Below are 17675 nucleotides of genomic sequence, written 5' to 3' on the forward strand. Positions count from 1 at the left end.
AGTAATCTCATTAGCGGAAAGTGGATTTCAGAAATGCTATTTAAATTCAAAGATTAGTGGAGCGGAATGTTTTCCAAAGACAACCAACCCTTATCAGAGAATATGTGGTGAATAACATTGTCAAAAACAGAAGCCATATCAGTCACGGTAAATTTAGTTTTGGCGCCCTATATTCGCTTTTAGATTTCCAAAATTAAGGATGACACATTTCTGATGTCACCGATATATTCAGTCTAGCTACCCAAACAACGTACTGTACAGTAGGAGGGGAGGCTTCTGATTATCTTCGCTGCTCTTTTCTGTAACCTACCATAGAAACACGCTTAATATTGCAAAATACTCATCTATCTTTGAATGTTGTTAAAATGTATTTGATTTTGGTTTATCCCCTCTGGCATTAAAATTGGTAAAAAGCAAGAACTTTCCCTGTATTTCCTCAAGCAGGTTTAGAGTTTCCTGAGCAAGGCGATTGCACTGAACGTCATTTCCTTGGTAGGCAAGTCAGCGCAGGTCTGGTGAGAACAGCAGCTGTTGGTGTCTGTGTCGAGTTTACTATATATGGGCAAAGACAGTCAATCTGAGTGCAGGCTTCCGTGTTTGTGAGAAGCTAGACCAGCCGGTAGCGGGGACGCAAGGAACAGGGAGGCTTGTTCTTCATTCATTTGGTGGAATTTATAAAAGTCTGCGAGAATGTCATACGAATTAAGTAAGTCACATTTGTTTGTATTTCTCTTGTTCAGATGCATGCGATTTGCCGTCTCCTTGAGGCTCGATCCCTTCGATATTTGTGTAGTTTGAGTACCCCAGCCACCATCTATAGACTGTAGTACAGTACGGTCGGTATATGCAAGAAACAGAAATGGGAGACAGAACCTCGCCCATTGCTGCCTCATTCTTACTCTAGGTGTCGTTTTTAGGTTGCAGGTTTTCAAAGCTTATATTTCACTGGGTTGTTTTTGTACAAATTGTCTCAGTATAGATACAACTATTGAGTCTTTTCCGTGGTTTGATTTTTATTTTCTCATGTGGAGATCGTTTCGGATCCCTATCGCAAACCTGTTAGTTTCAAAGCCGACTGAAAGCCAGCTCTTTCTAGTCAATGCGGAAATGTATAAAGCATTATGACACGCATCAAGATGCGCGTCGAGAAGGTTTCGACGTGGTAATATTTTTAATACTTGACGGAACAGCAATAAGAAACAAATTATAAATAAGTCGAATTTTCATTCCTTACGTTGTGTATCAAGGGAATGTGTCCTATTTTACTAACCGGCAGTAAAGAATTCTAAACCATTGCGAAATAAAAATTAAAATTCGTCATTGAATGCATTAAATTGTCATTAACTGCAAAATAACCTAGTTAGTTGTGTGTCTTTGGTTAAAGATTTGTACCCCAGGTTCGTCGTTTGTAAATATGCAATGTTTTTAGAGTATTTATTTAAAAAAAAACATTATTTGGTTGTTATATAGGTTTCTTGGTAACGTGGTGGGGTTTGTTGGGGGTTCACACAATTCCACGTATTTATTTTTTACTCTTGAAAACATTTATGTTTTATAGGGATGTACTACTATCTGAGCCACTCGGCGTACACATTTGTTCTGTTTGTATGAATATTGTTGACCTCTCAGTCCTCTTAATCGCCCGTTCATTTTTACAGAGAAAGTGTTTGCCAGCCTCCCTCAGGTGGAAAGAGGCGTTTCAAAGATCCTTGGAGGTGATCCTAAGGGAAAAAACTTCATCTACACCAATGGAAAGAGCGTCACCATCAGAAATATTGATGTAAGATTTTATGCAGTACATCACTGCTTTTTTCCATAAACCGAGAGAATATCATGCACTTTTCATATGGCCGTCCCTGGCCAAGAATAGCTGCTATTCTGTTTTTCCAGCCATTATTACAGTGCTGGCTTTTCTTGTGTGGATGGTTGTTCATCTGTGGTATTATAGTGACCTGATTAGGATATTGTTGCACCCAACTGAATAAAAGCTGCTTATTACTTTTTTAATGAGCATGAAGTTACAGCTATCAATATGTAAATATTGTTTGGTTGCCAGGATCAGGACATAGTTTTTGATTGTTGATCTGTTCTGTAGTTATCTGATGGTTAGTGAAATCTGTTCTTGTTTTTAGAATCCTGCTATTGCAGACATCTACACTGAACATGCTCATCAAGTGACTGTTGCAAAATATGCACCTAGTGGATTTTACATTGCATCTGGAGGTATTATTATTCTATATTAATCCTACAACGTCTTCTAATTGTATGTTACTGGTATATTCCTAGTGTTTTTTTTTTCATTTATGATACTACGTGTACATTCTAATGAAAACATTCTACTTTTTATCAGTTTGCAAAATTATTTTCAAAATACAAAGCTATAATGGAGTCCAACACTGGAGACATTTAATTGTGTGGTTTACCACATTTCTAAATCAATTAAAATAAATAAAGTAAACATTAGAAAAAGAAAGTGGATTTTAAATACAAATACATTTAACCACTTTATTTTATGATGAATCGGGTTTTATTGTATTTTGCCAAAAATGCAGTTGTTGTAACCTTGGAGACTACTTGGCTATGATGCAGTAAAATACCATTTTGTGATTTCACACAGAGCTGGTCTTGGATTACTTCCTTCATAGTTAAATTTGTATGATAAAGTAACTATTATAAATGGAGGACATGCTGAAGTGCTTTTGCAAACAGTTTGCAAAGTGTGTCTGTTGTTGAGTTCCCCAATTTTGCTCTCGCCAAAAAATTAAATTGCTTCATCTTAAATTTAACTTTATAGACTCATGGTGCACTTGCTAAAAGTTGAAGATATTCTCTGGTTTTAAAGCATTTGTCATTAATGCTGTTTACAAAGTTAATCCAACATTTTTACTAATTATTTGTAAAATCCCTATTAGTATTTGGGGGGGTATTTTGAATATGCATACTTCTTTGATGTACAGAAAAATAAAATGAAGCAATGTTCTTGAAAAGAAACATGATTTTAAAACTATTTCTCAACACCTCATTGTTAAAAATGATTTTGAATTTCCATACAGCATCTGCCTTGGGTTTCCTAAATATGTCAGTGAATGCACATTGTATGACTGTTATAGAAATTACAGTACTGTCTTATCTTCATTAATATGAAGCATAATGGAGAGAAACTGACTGAGAGGTGGGAGTATAGGCTTTAGTTCAGATTTTATGACACTTTTTTGTTAGAAATAAAAAGAAGGATCTGTCACATTGACAGCTCTTCCCCTGGCAAAGATTTTTGTAAAGCTTTTTTTTTTAACTCATCCAACTTAGATATCTCGGGGAAGGTTCGGATCTGGGATACCACTCAGAAGGAACACATTCTGAAGTATGAGTATCAGCCCTTTTCAGGAAAGATTAAAGACATTGCTTGGACTGAAGATAGCAAGAGATTAGCTATTGTTGGAGAAGGACGGGAAAAGTAAGTATTTTACTGCTTACAGAATAACTTCCCGTGAGTGTATTTGTTTATTGACAGAATAATGTATTTTATAATTAGCAACAGATGAGAAATTGTTTCATTAGCCATAAGGAATCAAGTTTGAAATACATGTACAGAAATATATAGAAAAAAATAACATTCATTTTTTTTCATTAGAGTTCTTTATTTAGAGAATTGTTTTACATTGAAAATTCAATCAGGATGCTGTTTAATTTTAATTTGCTTAATATCTGTGAAATGCAAACTTTACCTATCATAACACATGTGAACTGAAGTAAAGATTCATATCAGCTTGCTGAAATGTTTAAGAACCAAGTCATCCACAGTTGCATGTGAGTCCCTGTTCCTAAACACATAAAAATTGAAATGCAGTTTTTTTTTATCTTAAGTTTCATATAGGTTTGCTAAGTGTTATGTTTCATATAGCTCCAAATAATCTGGTGTTGCCTTGGAAATATTTTAAAAAGCTCTAGAAAAAAATAAACTAATGCACCCTTTTTTAATACATTAATCTTAAATGGTCAGAAGTCACTTAAAATATCTAATAGGTAAGGGAAGTAATAATAGACTTCCTTTGGCCAGTCCTATCTTTAACAGTCTAAAGATACAGCAGCCTCTTACAACAGAGCTTCACTGAGTGAACTTTTATGCAACAAGATAATTCCACATTGCAATGGAGAAACGCGTTTCAGCCATTGAGCCTTCTTCAGGTGTGAGGCAAAGGGAAGAAGGAAGATCTTTACCTGATGAAGGCTCCACGGCCGAAACGTGTTTTCTTTCTTCTCTTTACAGCATGGAATAAACCTATTACTTGTTCCTCTTAAAATTATTGCTTTTTGAGACCCCCCTCCACTGCTCTTGTTTGCATTCCATGGACAGTGATATCGTATTGTAATGGAAAGGGAGTGTGTTAAAATCATATTCTGCCACCCACTTTTTATGAAGGTAAAGGTGAATATTTTCACCTGCTAAAGTTCAGAGTTCAATCATGATGCTTTTTCATTTTAATTTGATTAATATCTGTGAAATGCTAACTTTACCAGTCATAACACAATTTTATAGAATTAAAGTAAAGATCTGTTAGCTGAAGTATTTTAAGAACCAAGTCATCCTGAGCTCAGCTTTATGAGGAACATGTGTCCTTTTATTCTCTTGCACAGCTCTTATAATAAGAGTATTAATCAGGTTCCACCTTGGCAAATATTCGTTAAGCATAGGTATTACAATTTTCCAACAGTTACACTATGTAGAAATCTGTGTAATGGTTATCAGGGTCCTAGGTCAGATCTACAAAATTCCAGAATTCTTCCCTTATAATGTTTGCAGGTCAAAGAGGGAAATGCATTCTAATAAAATTGGATTCTACTCAGGAGTAAATTTCCCTCTGTAAAACATATGTCCTGGAGTAAATTGGAATCATTTACTCTGTGCTATCAATGCTTCACTAAACTAGGAGTGATGTTTTAAAAGCATGAATTTCCTGAAATCAGACTGCAAGCTCTCTTATAATAATGTTCAGAGTCTGATACTCATTGTAGTACTTGCATTACCTAGACGGAATCTAATTCCCAGACTGGATAGAAAAAGAAGCTCTCCCATAGCTCAGCTTCCTGTTCTCTCCTTTCTTTTTTTCCCCTCTTCTCCTTTTCTTTCTGTCCCTGTCCCTGCATGTCTGCTTTTTATACTGTAGGCAAATCCTTAATCATTTAATTTGTTAAATGTATGCAAATGTTAATTGCATTGTCAATACCATTATAGAAAAAACATTTTGTAGTTGTCTAGCAGCTGGTTTGTTCTCTTTAGATTTCAATTGGCAAAAAAAAACATCGAGTCATTCATTTTTCTTTCACTCTGTGGCTCAGTGAAGTAATTAACCTAACATAACATGCAGCATTTTCTAAATTTCCTGTGATAGATTTGGAGCAGTTATTTTGTGGGATACGGGTTCATCTGTTGGGGAGATCACTGGTCATAACAAGATCATCAACAGCGTGGATATAAAGCAGACAAGACCCTATCGGCTTGTTACTGGAAGTGATGACAACTGTGCTGCGTTCTTCGAGGGGCCACCTTTTAAATTCAAGTTTACAATGGCAGTAAGTGTCAAGAGTTCTCTTGTGCTGTATTTGATTTTCATTCTTTCTGCAACGCATAAATTCTTGAACATTTCTTGATGGTAAGCTTACTAGGCACAAACAGAGTTCCCTTTTCCATAGGGAATGCAGTCATCCCTAGTGGGGAAATGGCTTGTACCAAATGTATCTACTGGGAACCTAGCCACGTCATCCCACAAGAGTCTTTAGCTGAGTGCAGCAAAGGCCTAAATCCCTGAAAAAGTTTCAGCTTCAGTTTTATTTAATCAGCTGTAGGCTGACATCCAACCGTTACAAGAAACCAAAATACAGCACAGTAATAGTCATAAAATCTCCCAAGTGGTGCTACAGCTTTTATTACAGATATAAGGTAATGGGCATCTCAGGGTGGTATTTTTTGCACTTAGGAATAACTAAAGATTTTTGTTTAGTTCACTTGCATATTTTTAACCACACAACTATATTGTACTTTTTCAGTGCTGTCATTTCTGATATTTTTAATGTGAAAAGGCTATATGAAGACTGTATTCCTTAATCTGGTTTTCCTTGACATACTGTGTTTGCCCATAGTAAAGACCTGGGGAAAAGAAGGGTTTTATATTTTTTACTAAGCAGGTTCATAACTGTAAACTTGATTTAAAAATTTACTTGAATGTCAAATAATAGATTTTACCATGTGAAATTAAAGAAAGAAACCCAATGCAGTCTAGTATGGATTCTAATTATTGTAAATGTCTAAGCTGTTGCTTCTGGCAATACTAGGTGATTTCCACACCAAAGGCCAGATTTCCACCATGAAGAATCTCACGAGCATACTGAGTGGTTAATCCACAAACAAAATGCAGTACATGCATGAAACTGACATTTTACTCATTTTAAAAATATACAAGGAATCTTGGGAACTACAGATCTTTTAGTTTTTTGATGTTTGAAGCTGGTGATTTATTTTTCCAACACTGACATGCAACTATTTTGTTCCTTTATTGATCTTTGTACATTCCTTTTGACTATTCGTGTAATAATTTCTTGGATCGAGTTTTTAGCCTCTTAATGACTATCAAAAAGGGCTTTTGACTATTACCAAAAAACTACTAGGCTTGTGCAAAGCCGTGAAATATGAACTGGAAATAGCACAATACACGGTACTTAAAGTTAGTTTTTAAGCATATTTCCTATTTAACTTTTTCAATATTGAAATATAGCTTGCAAATACAATAGGTTTTCTCAGCAAGATTCATAATGCCAAATCCTCATTTATACCACAAGAAAGATATTTGAGGTATTTCTTCATGTTGAAACGTTTCACATATACAGTACCATCATTTATTCATCAATTCATACTATTTGATGATTGACATTGAAATACAATATTTTTCTAAGCATATGGTCACATGGAGGTTAGTGCTGCTGCTTCACACCTCTTGGATAGCCTGGGGGACATTTGACCTTGTGCCACAAATGTGTGGAATTTGTATGTTCTTCCTGCGTTCGAGTAGGTGTTCTCTGGGTGCTGTCGTTTTCTCTTGCCTAAAGGCATGGCTAGATTAACTGATGTATTTAAATCATTCTTCTGTGCTTGCATGGTGATGTAATTAGTATCCTAAGGTTTATTTCTGTTTTGTACCGTCTGGTGGATTAGGCCCCAACCTGCCGCGGCCCTCCTTAGAATTAATAATTTTAAAGATAATGGGTGGAATTACACATAAAATGATTCTGACAAAAGGGGGAAAATAGTTTTTAATGCAATAGTAAACCTGGAGTTTTAGTACAGTGTTCTCTGTGAAATGAAAACTAAGGTACTTTTTGTTATTTACTTTGCTTGCTTATAAAAAACCCTATTCGAGGAACTTCTGTTTCTTCTCCTAGGACCATAGCCGATTTGTTAATTGTGTACGATTTTCTCCTGATGGAAACCGGTGTGCTTCAGCTGGTGCAGATGGCCAGGTCGGTACCAATTGACGCTTTTGTCATCGTTAACTTAAAATACTTCTCCTTCTAAGTTGAAGCATTTTGTAAGATACTAGATAAACCCTAGTACATAAGGACAATAACTACACCTGTTCTTGAAATAGATTAAGAATTTATCTTAACAAATTGGCTTTATGTGTGATGTTTAATACACAGTTGAACCATGGTTAATATTCAAGAGTGCTGAGTATTTTGGCAATTGTTATTCCTTGTTCTACCATATATCAAAGGCAGTATGACTGAATTATAGGACTCACTTGTAGCCTTTTTTCCCCCCAGTTTTTGTTTCATATTGTATATAATATTGCTCTTATTTTTTCATTTCTCTGCAGAGTTATTTGTTATAATGCACTAATTTGCTCAGATTTTAGTGTATAGTGAGTACTTACCAGTGGATTTCTGGGCTCTGTGCACAGATCAACATGACTTTAATTTGCCTACATTAACATTTCTTTTTAGTTAATACAGAGATGCCTTAACATGATTACAACATGTTAATAAATCATAGTAAGAAATTACCTAAATTTGTAGTCCCAAAACCTTACCATTGAGAGGGTTTGATTTCATTTTATGGTTGTCTTCAACTGGTGGCTAAAGATGATTTTATTTTTATAAGCACAGATAATGATTGATTGATTGATTGATTTAATTAATTGGAGGACCTTGCGCCCATCTTAGGACCTAGGGCAGAGACCCTTATTATATGCACATGTAATGCAAAGAAACGGTGGGAAAGTTAAGTAGTTTTGGAACTTTTAAAAACTTATTTTTTTCAATGTTCAATTAGATCTTCCTCTATGATGGAAAAACAGGAGAGAAGCTTGCAGCACTTGGTGGTGGCAAAGCCCACGATGGTGGAATATATGCTGTGAGTGTTGGAAATTGTTTTAATTTTATGTTGAGGTTTTGATTTCATTCATTAACAGATCCCCAATTGCTTTATTTTTTTGTAACTTTCCTGCGTCATCTTTGTTTCCGCAGAAATGTTATACAGTTTCACATAAAAGGATTTCCTCTTTTGAGAGTCCATTCATCCACACTTTTCATTTAGAGTTTTACAGCTTTGGGAATTTTTGGGGTGTTCAAAAACATAATGCAAGATTAAATTGTGTGTTCATGATTCCTCATACACTGTTCAGAATTTCTTGAACAGACAGGACATAATGATGACTATTCTATTCATGTCACTTTTTGAAATATTTTTGTTTTCTTTCTAAGCGGGTGCAGCACATAGACCTAATGCAGTGTTTCTGAGGATTTCATTTACTGGGCACCTTTCTTGCATATTGTGTTTTTGTCCATGTAAATTCAGTTGCAGATATTTTGCAAAGTATGTGCACAAACAATTTTAACTCTTTGACTCTGAAGTAATGTATAGTGCTGTATTTGAGTTATAGCTGAACATTTCTTACTATGTCATATTAAGGACATGTAGAATATAATTAAAAGTAATGAGAATTTAAGGTATCACAGGCTGTTGCATATGCTGCCCAACAGTTTTGTTATAACTGATATTGGTTTTAACAAATAGATTGTAATGCTCAGTACATCCGATTGTCTATTACTTGACATATCTTGCAATGTTAACTTGAAACTGTCAGTACAACGTAATTGATTAGATGTTAAATCCCTCCAACTGGACAAATGAAAGATAATTTTAAATACATCTAAAATGTACTGATGGACTCGGTGTCCCCAGCCTTATACAAGACTTGCATCCCAATGAAATATTGAACATTAGAGAGCAGATCTCATTTATAATTGGAAAAGTCTTTCTGAGGTCTTGTAAACATCCTTCAGAGATTCTAAGATCGACTTCTACATTCCCATAACTGTTACTTTAGGGACTCTTTACTTTAACATGTTAAATTGTGTTCTTCCTTGGTTTTTAATTCCAGAGTACAAAGGCCTTTATTTTCTGCAGATTTAGGTGGGTCTTAGTCTGTCCAGTTTCAGATTTCATACATCTACATCCTTGTCGTTTTTCTTATGTTTACCAGCATGAGGATCTAAGAATTTTGCTGTGAATTGAAGGCTTACTGTAATGGTGAAAGAACTTGATAATTTTTTTACTGTTCATTATAAATCTATACCACACATGTCAACAATCCTGCTCTGATGAAGCCTGATTGAGATAAATTCATTAGTTAAGCCAAGAGTTTTAGTAGTATTCAGTCTTTATTACTTGGAATGGGTAAAGATGAACACAATAAGCCAGATTCTGTAAGAAAGACCTTGCAAATTTAAATATGTAACTTCTTGTATACTATTTCAGGTTTCCTGGAGCCCAGACAGCACTCAGCTGCTTTCTGCCTCTGGAGATAAGACCGTAAAGATCTGGGATGTTGGTAGTAACTCTGTGGTTACTACCTTCAATATGGGATCAGACATTATGGACCAGCAATTAGGCTGTCTGTGGCAAAAAGATCACCTGTTGAGCATTTCTCTGTCCGGATACATCAACTACCTGGACAAAAATAATCCCAACAGGCCACTGCGAACGATTAAGGTAGGATATGGTTTTGAAAAACGTGAGGAATTCAGACATAACTGGGTTAGTGACAGTGAGTACTTTGGTTCTTTATGGAGCAAACACTGCATATAATATGTCTTTGTGGTCTGTAATATGAACAGTAAATGGTTTAATGATGAATGCAGCTCACTGGAACATGGGGGGGGAGGGAGGGAGGATCCTTTTTTTCATTCAAATAAATTAATAAAAACTATAAATATGCAGTTTCCTAATTTAGTTTAATATGAAATCGATGGGTTCAGTGCACTGTTATTGCATTTTCCATTTAAAATCAGTACTCTTTTAAGTTGAAAGCTGCAGCTGATGTAGGAATTTGTTCCTTTCTGTTTTCATGTCATTTATGGAACTCTGACTACATACTTGGAGTTTTAATTAACAAACTTTGGTTTAATAACATTTTTATAGTTCATATCTTAAAATTTGGAGATTTGCTGATTCTATACTATGTACACTATGGTAGCCAGCCTTTTTAATGAAAGGTGATGCAGCAACTTCTTTTTTATCCTGTCCTTTGATTAACTGCTTGTTCCAGGTCTGTGTAGAAGCCTGTACAAAATATATTTTCTGTGGAATATTGTGATTGGATACTATATGTATTAATGGTTTCTTTTATTAATGTATGAGAACACATTGGTTAAAGGAACTGCAAGTCTTTACAGTTTCATAATTTTACCTTCATTACTTCATTTTTTAAATCAAACTAGACTTGATGTAAATACACTAGATTTTCAGACCAAGGCTTGAATCCATGCAATTGGCTCACAATGTATGAGACTTGAAAGCTATGGGATTACATACCGTCACCGCTGCTAGCTGGAAAATGATCTTGGGGTCTATTTTAATATGGATTCTTGTGTACTTTTTGTATGCTTTCATGCATATTTGTGGCCTTCTAGCCTGGGTGATGCTGAACCTGTGTACCACTCTGTTTTGTTAAGGGTATTAGTATTTTTCTAGAAAAAACTAATTTTCCTTTCTGTTGTTTAAAAAAAAAATGACCTCAAAGCAAAAATGCAATTAATCCAATCGTAACAAAAATACAAGCGGAAATTGAAAATAGTGTTCAATGCCAACAAAAAGGGATGGATGAATGACTGAAACTACTGCAGAAAATTGATATACATCAGCTGCTGAAAAGGCATTTGGATCTGTTTTGGAAAAAGCTGTGTAGGTGTTTTGGAATTGATGAGATTCGAAGCCCTTGCCTAATGTTTTTTTGATTTTCGAAGGAAAAATAACTAGTTATGAGTTCAACACATTTTATGTATCTCATTCAAGTATTTAAAGTACTAAAAATATAACTATCTTGTGTCTGTAGTTCCTAATTAAAATGTCAGGCATTTGATCAAGTGAAAGCTTTTAAAATCATGTCTAAGCAATTCTTTCAATCTTGTTTAAACAATGATAACTGGAAATTTGTTCAGTGGGTGGAAATTTGCATGTTATGGCATGGCCAGTTGTATGTCTTTCTTCTCTTAAATTCAGTCAGTTTTGTTGCTCTCTAGCATACATCTTATATATGGTTGCCTTTTCAAGGTTTTGTAATAAAACACTTGTTAAATATCACCAATATTTATTTCAAAGATTATTCAGTTGAATTTAAATTTAATTTTAAGGGGAACGGCAATTCTATTTTTATATTTCGGTGTTAGAAAGAATCCACATTGAGTGCATTTCAAACCACAATGAAAGTAAAATGTACACAGTAACATGTAAAACCTCCAATTTACATAATAAAATAGTTTAAATTTCCAGGTATGAACAGTGCCATATTTTGTGATTCAAAACAGGGCAACAAGACTTCCAGTGAGATGCAGAGGCGCTATAACGTTGAAAACAAGCAGGCTTGTGAATATTTCTCTTTTAATCCAGAGAAATATTGCTCTCGATTTTGAGATGGTTGTGACAAGTATTACTTGTTACCTCTGCATACAGATCATGTTGGAACATTTCTGTGGTGTCTGCTGCCCAATCTGTACTTATTTCCTTGTACATCGCATTACATTAGTCATTACAGCGACTAGTGAGCAGGAAGGGCCATTTCATGTCACAGTTAGCACAAACTCGCTCTTGCCCGTGGCGAGACCAGGGGTTTGCAACAACATGGGGACTATACAGTACTTTCACAAAGTTCACAATTTTCTGCTTCATTTAGAATTGGTAAAAGTTTGTGTTTCCATCAGTGAAATAATTTTGTTACCAAAATTTAATAATCAGTCTGAGAAATTAGGACTGCAGTTAACAGAAATATTGAAACTTTGTACTTTGGTTTCTTTCAGTGTTCTATTAAATGACCACAGATGCAAATTTTAAGGAAGTCTTGTGCACTTTTTCTTTAACTACAAGCACATTAGGGTGTTCATCTTCAATAAGGCTAATTTAATTAGAAGTCAGGTTAGTCTGTGAACTGTACTGTATATTAGTTGAATTTCAAATACTGTAAATGAAAGTCACTTGGAATTTGATTTAACATGGAGGTCCTGCACATAAAAATGTTGTGAATAATTCTTGAGGATTGTACCAAATCAAATTTTTACTTGTGACAAGGTGATTTTCTACCTATTGAACTTTACAAATGAGAGAGAATAAGTGAAAATGAACAGAGCTTGTGATCAGCACAGAACATTTATCTGTTATTTTCAACTTAATTTACTACAATTGTTTTTTTGTTTGTTAATAGGGTCACAGTAAATCAATTCAATCTTTGACCATTCACAAGAACAATGGAAGATCCTACATCTACTCTGGAAGTCATGATGGCCATATTAATATCCTTTAATACCTGCATTTTAAATTTGTTTTTTTTCCTATAGTAGCAGAGAGAACCTCAAATGTTAGGCATGTTACCTGGGGCAATGGCCTTCAGCACTAGCAACCAATGTGTACTGAATATATTTATGTTGAAAATGCTGTCATTTCCTTTTTAGATTGAGGATTGTAACAAAAAGATGAAATGCAGTAATGCTTTCATGAGTCACTACTTTAATTTTACGGGTTGCATTCATGTGTTTTGTAGTTGATTGTGTCGTATGTATTAAATCACGGACATGGGTGTGTACCCCTTAACTTGGATCTCTCACATTACTGGGATGCAGAAACTGGAGAGAATGATGACTTTTCTGGAAAGGGTCACAGCAACCTTGTTTCCAAGATGGCTGTAGATGAGTCAAACCACTTAGTCACCTGTAGCATGGATGATACTGTACGTTTTACCAGTGTGACCAAGAAAGAATACAGGTTAGTGAATCTTGTGTATCTTTAAGCATAGGTTATGATATTCATTGTTGTACAACATCTACAGGAAACAGGACTAGTATCTCTGCATCTGTACCGAATGTGCCCATGTTTAATATTTTGATGTTATTAGGTTGTCAAACTTTTATTCGACGTTCCAGTTTGTTTTATTAGATAAATGCATAAAACATTTTTTCAAGGATGTTTTTTTCATTCATGCAAAATAAATATTTGAAAAGTGTATACCTTGAATGTGGGCAAGATTTATTTTAATACCGGCACATTATTCACATCTGGCTCTTTGGAAGACATAATCAGGCCAATGTTGTCTTCCTTGATTCTGTAGTCGAATATATTTTGATATTTGATACGAGTCCCTCCAGGGCAGAAGCCCAGATTAAGTCCACAAGATACAGGTATTCTAAAAAACGTTCCAGCTACAGTGCAATGGCATTTCCCTGAGGAAGCCTAAATTTAGGGGCTTTTGTCTTGTATTGTAGTTCAGATTAATATGTTGAGTAAAGCTGCTTGTTTGAAATTAAACTTTGAAATACCACGATCTCTTTATAGTTGGAATCCTAAAATTTTTACTTCAGAAATAGTAACACTGTGGTTACAAAATAGTGATCTTAAATGTATTCAGTTTGCTTATGTTACTTTTAGTGCATCTGACATTGTAAAGATGGACGTTCAGCCCAAGTGTGTGTCTGTTGGACCAGGAGGATATGCTTTGGCTGTTTGTATTGGACAGGTAAAAGAAACCTTTACATTTGCATCCAGTTGGATTGTTTCACTGATTCTATTTTCTTAGTGTAAAGTTGGTTTATAGCAATATTTAGGTAGAATAGTAGCTCAATGTCTTGCATTTACAGCTTTGACAACTTTACATTTTTGGGCCGTTAATATTATTGAATGTTTGTTTGTTTGTTTGTTTGTTTGTTTGTTTGTTTGTTTGTTTTTTTTATGTCTTAGCTTGTTTTGATAAAGGACAAGAAGAAATGTTTTACTATGGACAACCTTGGTTATGAGCCTGAAGCTGGTGCTATTCATCCAGGAGGTACCACAGTGGCTATAGGAGGAGCTGTGAGTTTCAATTTACTGTGCATTTGATGAGTTGTAATTAGGGTAATGAAGACTGAATTGTCAAACCTGATTCCTGGCCTTTTCAATGACTACTGCATTTTACTGTGTTACTAAGTTAACAACCTTATGTTATTTTTCATGAAAGATATTTGATTACTAACATTTACAGTGTACAAAAATGGCTTGTTTCTTTGTCTACTTTAATTTTTATACTGCTGTCTGATATTAACTTATAGGATGGAAAAGTACACTTCTATTCCATTCAAGGAAACACTCTAAAGGAAGATGGCAAGGTCATAGAAGCTAAGGGGCCAGTGACTGACATGGCCTACTCCAATGATGGTGCCTTCCTTGCTGTTTCTGATGCACAGAAAGTTATTACAGTTTTCACTGTGGCGGATGGATATGCGGTATGTTTTTGTATATTTTTAGTAAGAATTGTTCTCCTGATATACGCATTTTAAATGTGCTGACCAGCAAGTAACTAGACATAGCTCATGTATACTTTCCGCATATTTTGCGATACAGTGGCACTATTGTTTATTATGTGGGAACGATATGATTGGTGGAAGTTGTTTACATTCCATTGTGTTTGTAGCATGTTCAAGAACATGGATGTGCATAAAACTATACATGTTTATTCTAGGGATATGCAAGATGACAATTATTTAAAACAGGATGTGCAAATTTTATGTATCTTAAAAACATACATTGCTTTTACAACTACTGTATAATCGTGACATAAAATCTTCAAGACAGGCCCTTCAATATTTTGCAAAGCAAAAATAGGAGGAGTGTTGGAACAATGAACAATTAATCCCAGTTAATATATTTTACAAGTTATTTTAAAACATGTTTTTTAAAAAATTAAAGTTGCTCCCTTTTAGAACAGTTTTCATTTTTTTTCAAGAAAAGAAAAAACTTGAGTGTTCATAATACTTACAAATCTCCATTTAATCTGTTATGAAATGTTACATGTTGTTATGGAAGGGGGGGACTGAATATTGGTGAAAAAAAATATTGCATTATTTTTAAAACTTATGATGACACAATGACATACTTTACAGTTCATAAGCTACTTTCTGATTTTGTATTATTGTTTGACCTTAATGATCTACAATGTCCAGTAGTTAAAAATTCATTTTAACAGCTGGGCATTGTGGGTAATTGGACTTCTATATTGTAATGCTTACATTTTAGGTTTGTTACAAATAGATAATTAGGGATTATTATCTCCATAGAAAAGGTTAATGGAAAACATCAGCTTCAGCATATAAAGCCATTTGAAACTATTACTTTCCTCCCTCCTCTCATCTTCCACCAGGAAAAGAATGCTTTCTATGGGCACCATGCCAAGGTGGTCTGTTTGGCTTGGTCACCAGACAATGAGCGTTTTGCTAGTGGAGGCATGGACATGATGGTCTTCATCTGGACCGTGAATGATGCAGACAAAAGACTGAAGATTCCAGGTAAAATAGTTTATAGCAGACCTGTGCCTTGTAATGCTGATGAACTGCATTGGGTTTTAGTTATAGACCTGATCAAGTTTTTTTTTTTCTGTTAGTAATACTGTAAGGATCGTTTATTATTTGTGTCTTCTGCATTGCCTTAATTTTACAAGCTCTAAATTGCATTGTTTGTAGAGTATTTCAAAAAGACCATTTTATTACATCATACAAAATATCCATCTAACATTTAGGTATCTTCTAAGATCTGCATCTCAATTAATTTCTGATAACTTGCTGTAGTAACTAGTGATGAATAGCTGTGATTCTGTGAGTCTCCCTAAGATTATCTGTTTCCTACCTGTGCAAATGAATAGTAAAGACATATCTGCATATTCGCCAAGCCTAGGGCTTTTGTGTTTTCTTTAAAGTGCTGGGAAAATGTTCCGTGAATTTACGTCCATTTACAATTTATATGAAAGGTTTTTCTCGAGTTTGCCTGCAAGAATCTCACCTGAAAATCCACTGTTGTCAGACAACCTGTAATTTGGTGAAACTTGTTTAAATCCATCTAGCAATGGACAGTGATTTTTACATGCTTGTTTAATTATTTTATTGCTTGCCTTCCTATGTATTTAATGGCAGAATTTATTTGGTGGTGAACAATATTTCAACAGATTTATCAATAAAACGTTTTCTCATTTTAAATAGTCTTCAAATACAAATCTCAGAGGTAAAGAAATCATCCAATTCGAGGATTGCCGAAAACCAACAAAGATGTGGTGTTGAAGTATTTATGTTGGGTGATTTCCATGCTTGCTTACCCAAGTTGTCATTCAGTGAGGTATCTGACTAATACCATAGGTGGCAAATTTTAAGTCATGTAGGTTTCAGTGTGGAAATGGGTGTGGATTTGCTGTTTTCCGATTCTCAAGCTTACATCTGCATCATCATTTCATGTACGTTCACGTACAGCGTATAAGAACACACAAAAACTTGCCCTACTCAACTTTTCATTCCCTCTGCAGATGCCCATCGGCTGCATCATGTCAGCGGGTTGGCATGGTTGGATGAGCACACCCTTGTGACCACATCGCATGACTGCAGCGTCAAGCAGTGGACTGTCAAATTCTGATGAGTGCACAGAGATCTTCAGGGATTAGAACTACTGTAGAAGATGGCACTTCTCTATGTCTGTATTGACCGCTGGTTTCTATATCATAACCCTGAATCATGGCAGGGAGTTCATATCTAAATATGCTGTATTTTTAAAGCTTTAGTTGGTAACTATTTGCACGAAGAAGCACTTAACATGATCTCTGGAGCTATTAAAACTTCTTTGCTCAACATTCCAGAGGCAACAGCCGTATCTCAGTTCAATTGACGATCAGTCTGTTCACTTCTGTTCTAGCAGAGATGTTTGTTAACATTGTATGGAATGGGATTAACTTTTGCCTCGTTGTGTGACTACAGAACATTTCTGTAACATTGAGAATCGTAATTTTGAAAGGAAATAAGCAGATTAAAAGTATATGATCAAAATACTGTCTATACATTGCAGAGCCTGTATTGTGGATTAATCTTCTCCTGTATCTCACTTTTTAACACATTTTTGCCGCTGTTGGTGTTATTGGCTAATAAAATACATTTTTATACATTCACACAAATCTGGTCTATGTCAGAGATCACACAAAGGCATGCAGTATATTAAACCAGAATATTTTTGTTAACATTTATAATTTAGGTTTGTTTTGGAAAACCTGATTTAAAAAACATACATAAAATTAATGTTTAATGTGTAAACCAGTGTTCTTTAGACCACATGGTCTGCATATCATCTCCAG

The 17675-nt window shown here is 34.9% G+C and overlaps 1 protein-coding gene across 1 annotated transcript; it reads left to right on the forward strand.

Annotated features, from left to right (window-relative positions):
• The first annotated feature begins 546 nt into the window (after positions 1 to 546).
• wdr1 (WD repeat domain 1) lies at positions 547 to 17373 on the forward strand. The gene is made up of 15 exons (XM_088628557.1): positions 547 to 706; positions 1659 to 1780; positions 2133 to 2223; positions 3307 to 3454; positions 5391 to 5571; positions 7435 to 7512; positions 8324 to 8404; positions 9812 to 10045; positions 12750 to 12842; positions 13155 to 13306; positions 13967 to 14054; positions 14276 to 14386; positions 14623 to 14796; positions 15711 to 15855; positions 16860 to 17373. The coding sequence occupies exons 1-15, from the start codon at positions 691 to 693 to the stop codon at positions 16964 to 16966; spliced, it is 1821 nt and encodes a 606-aa protein (XP_088484683.1). The 5' UTR covers positions 547 to 690; the 3' UTR covers positions 16967 to 17373.
• The last annotated feature ends 302 nt before the right edge of the window (positions 17374 to 17675 follow it).

This window comes from Lepisosteus platostomus, chromosome 1 (genome assembly GCF_059453375.1).
Source record: "Lepisosteus platostomus isolate fLepPlt1 chromosome 1, fLepPlt1.hap1, whole genome shotgun sequence".
NCBI lineage: Eukaryota > Metazoa > Chordata > Actinopteri > Semionotiformes > Lepisosteidae > Lepisosteus > Lepisosteus platostomus.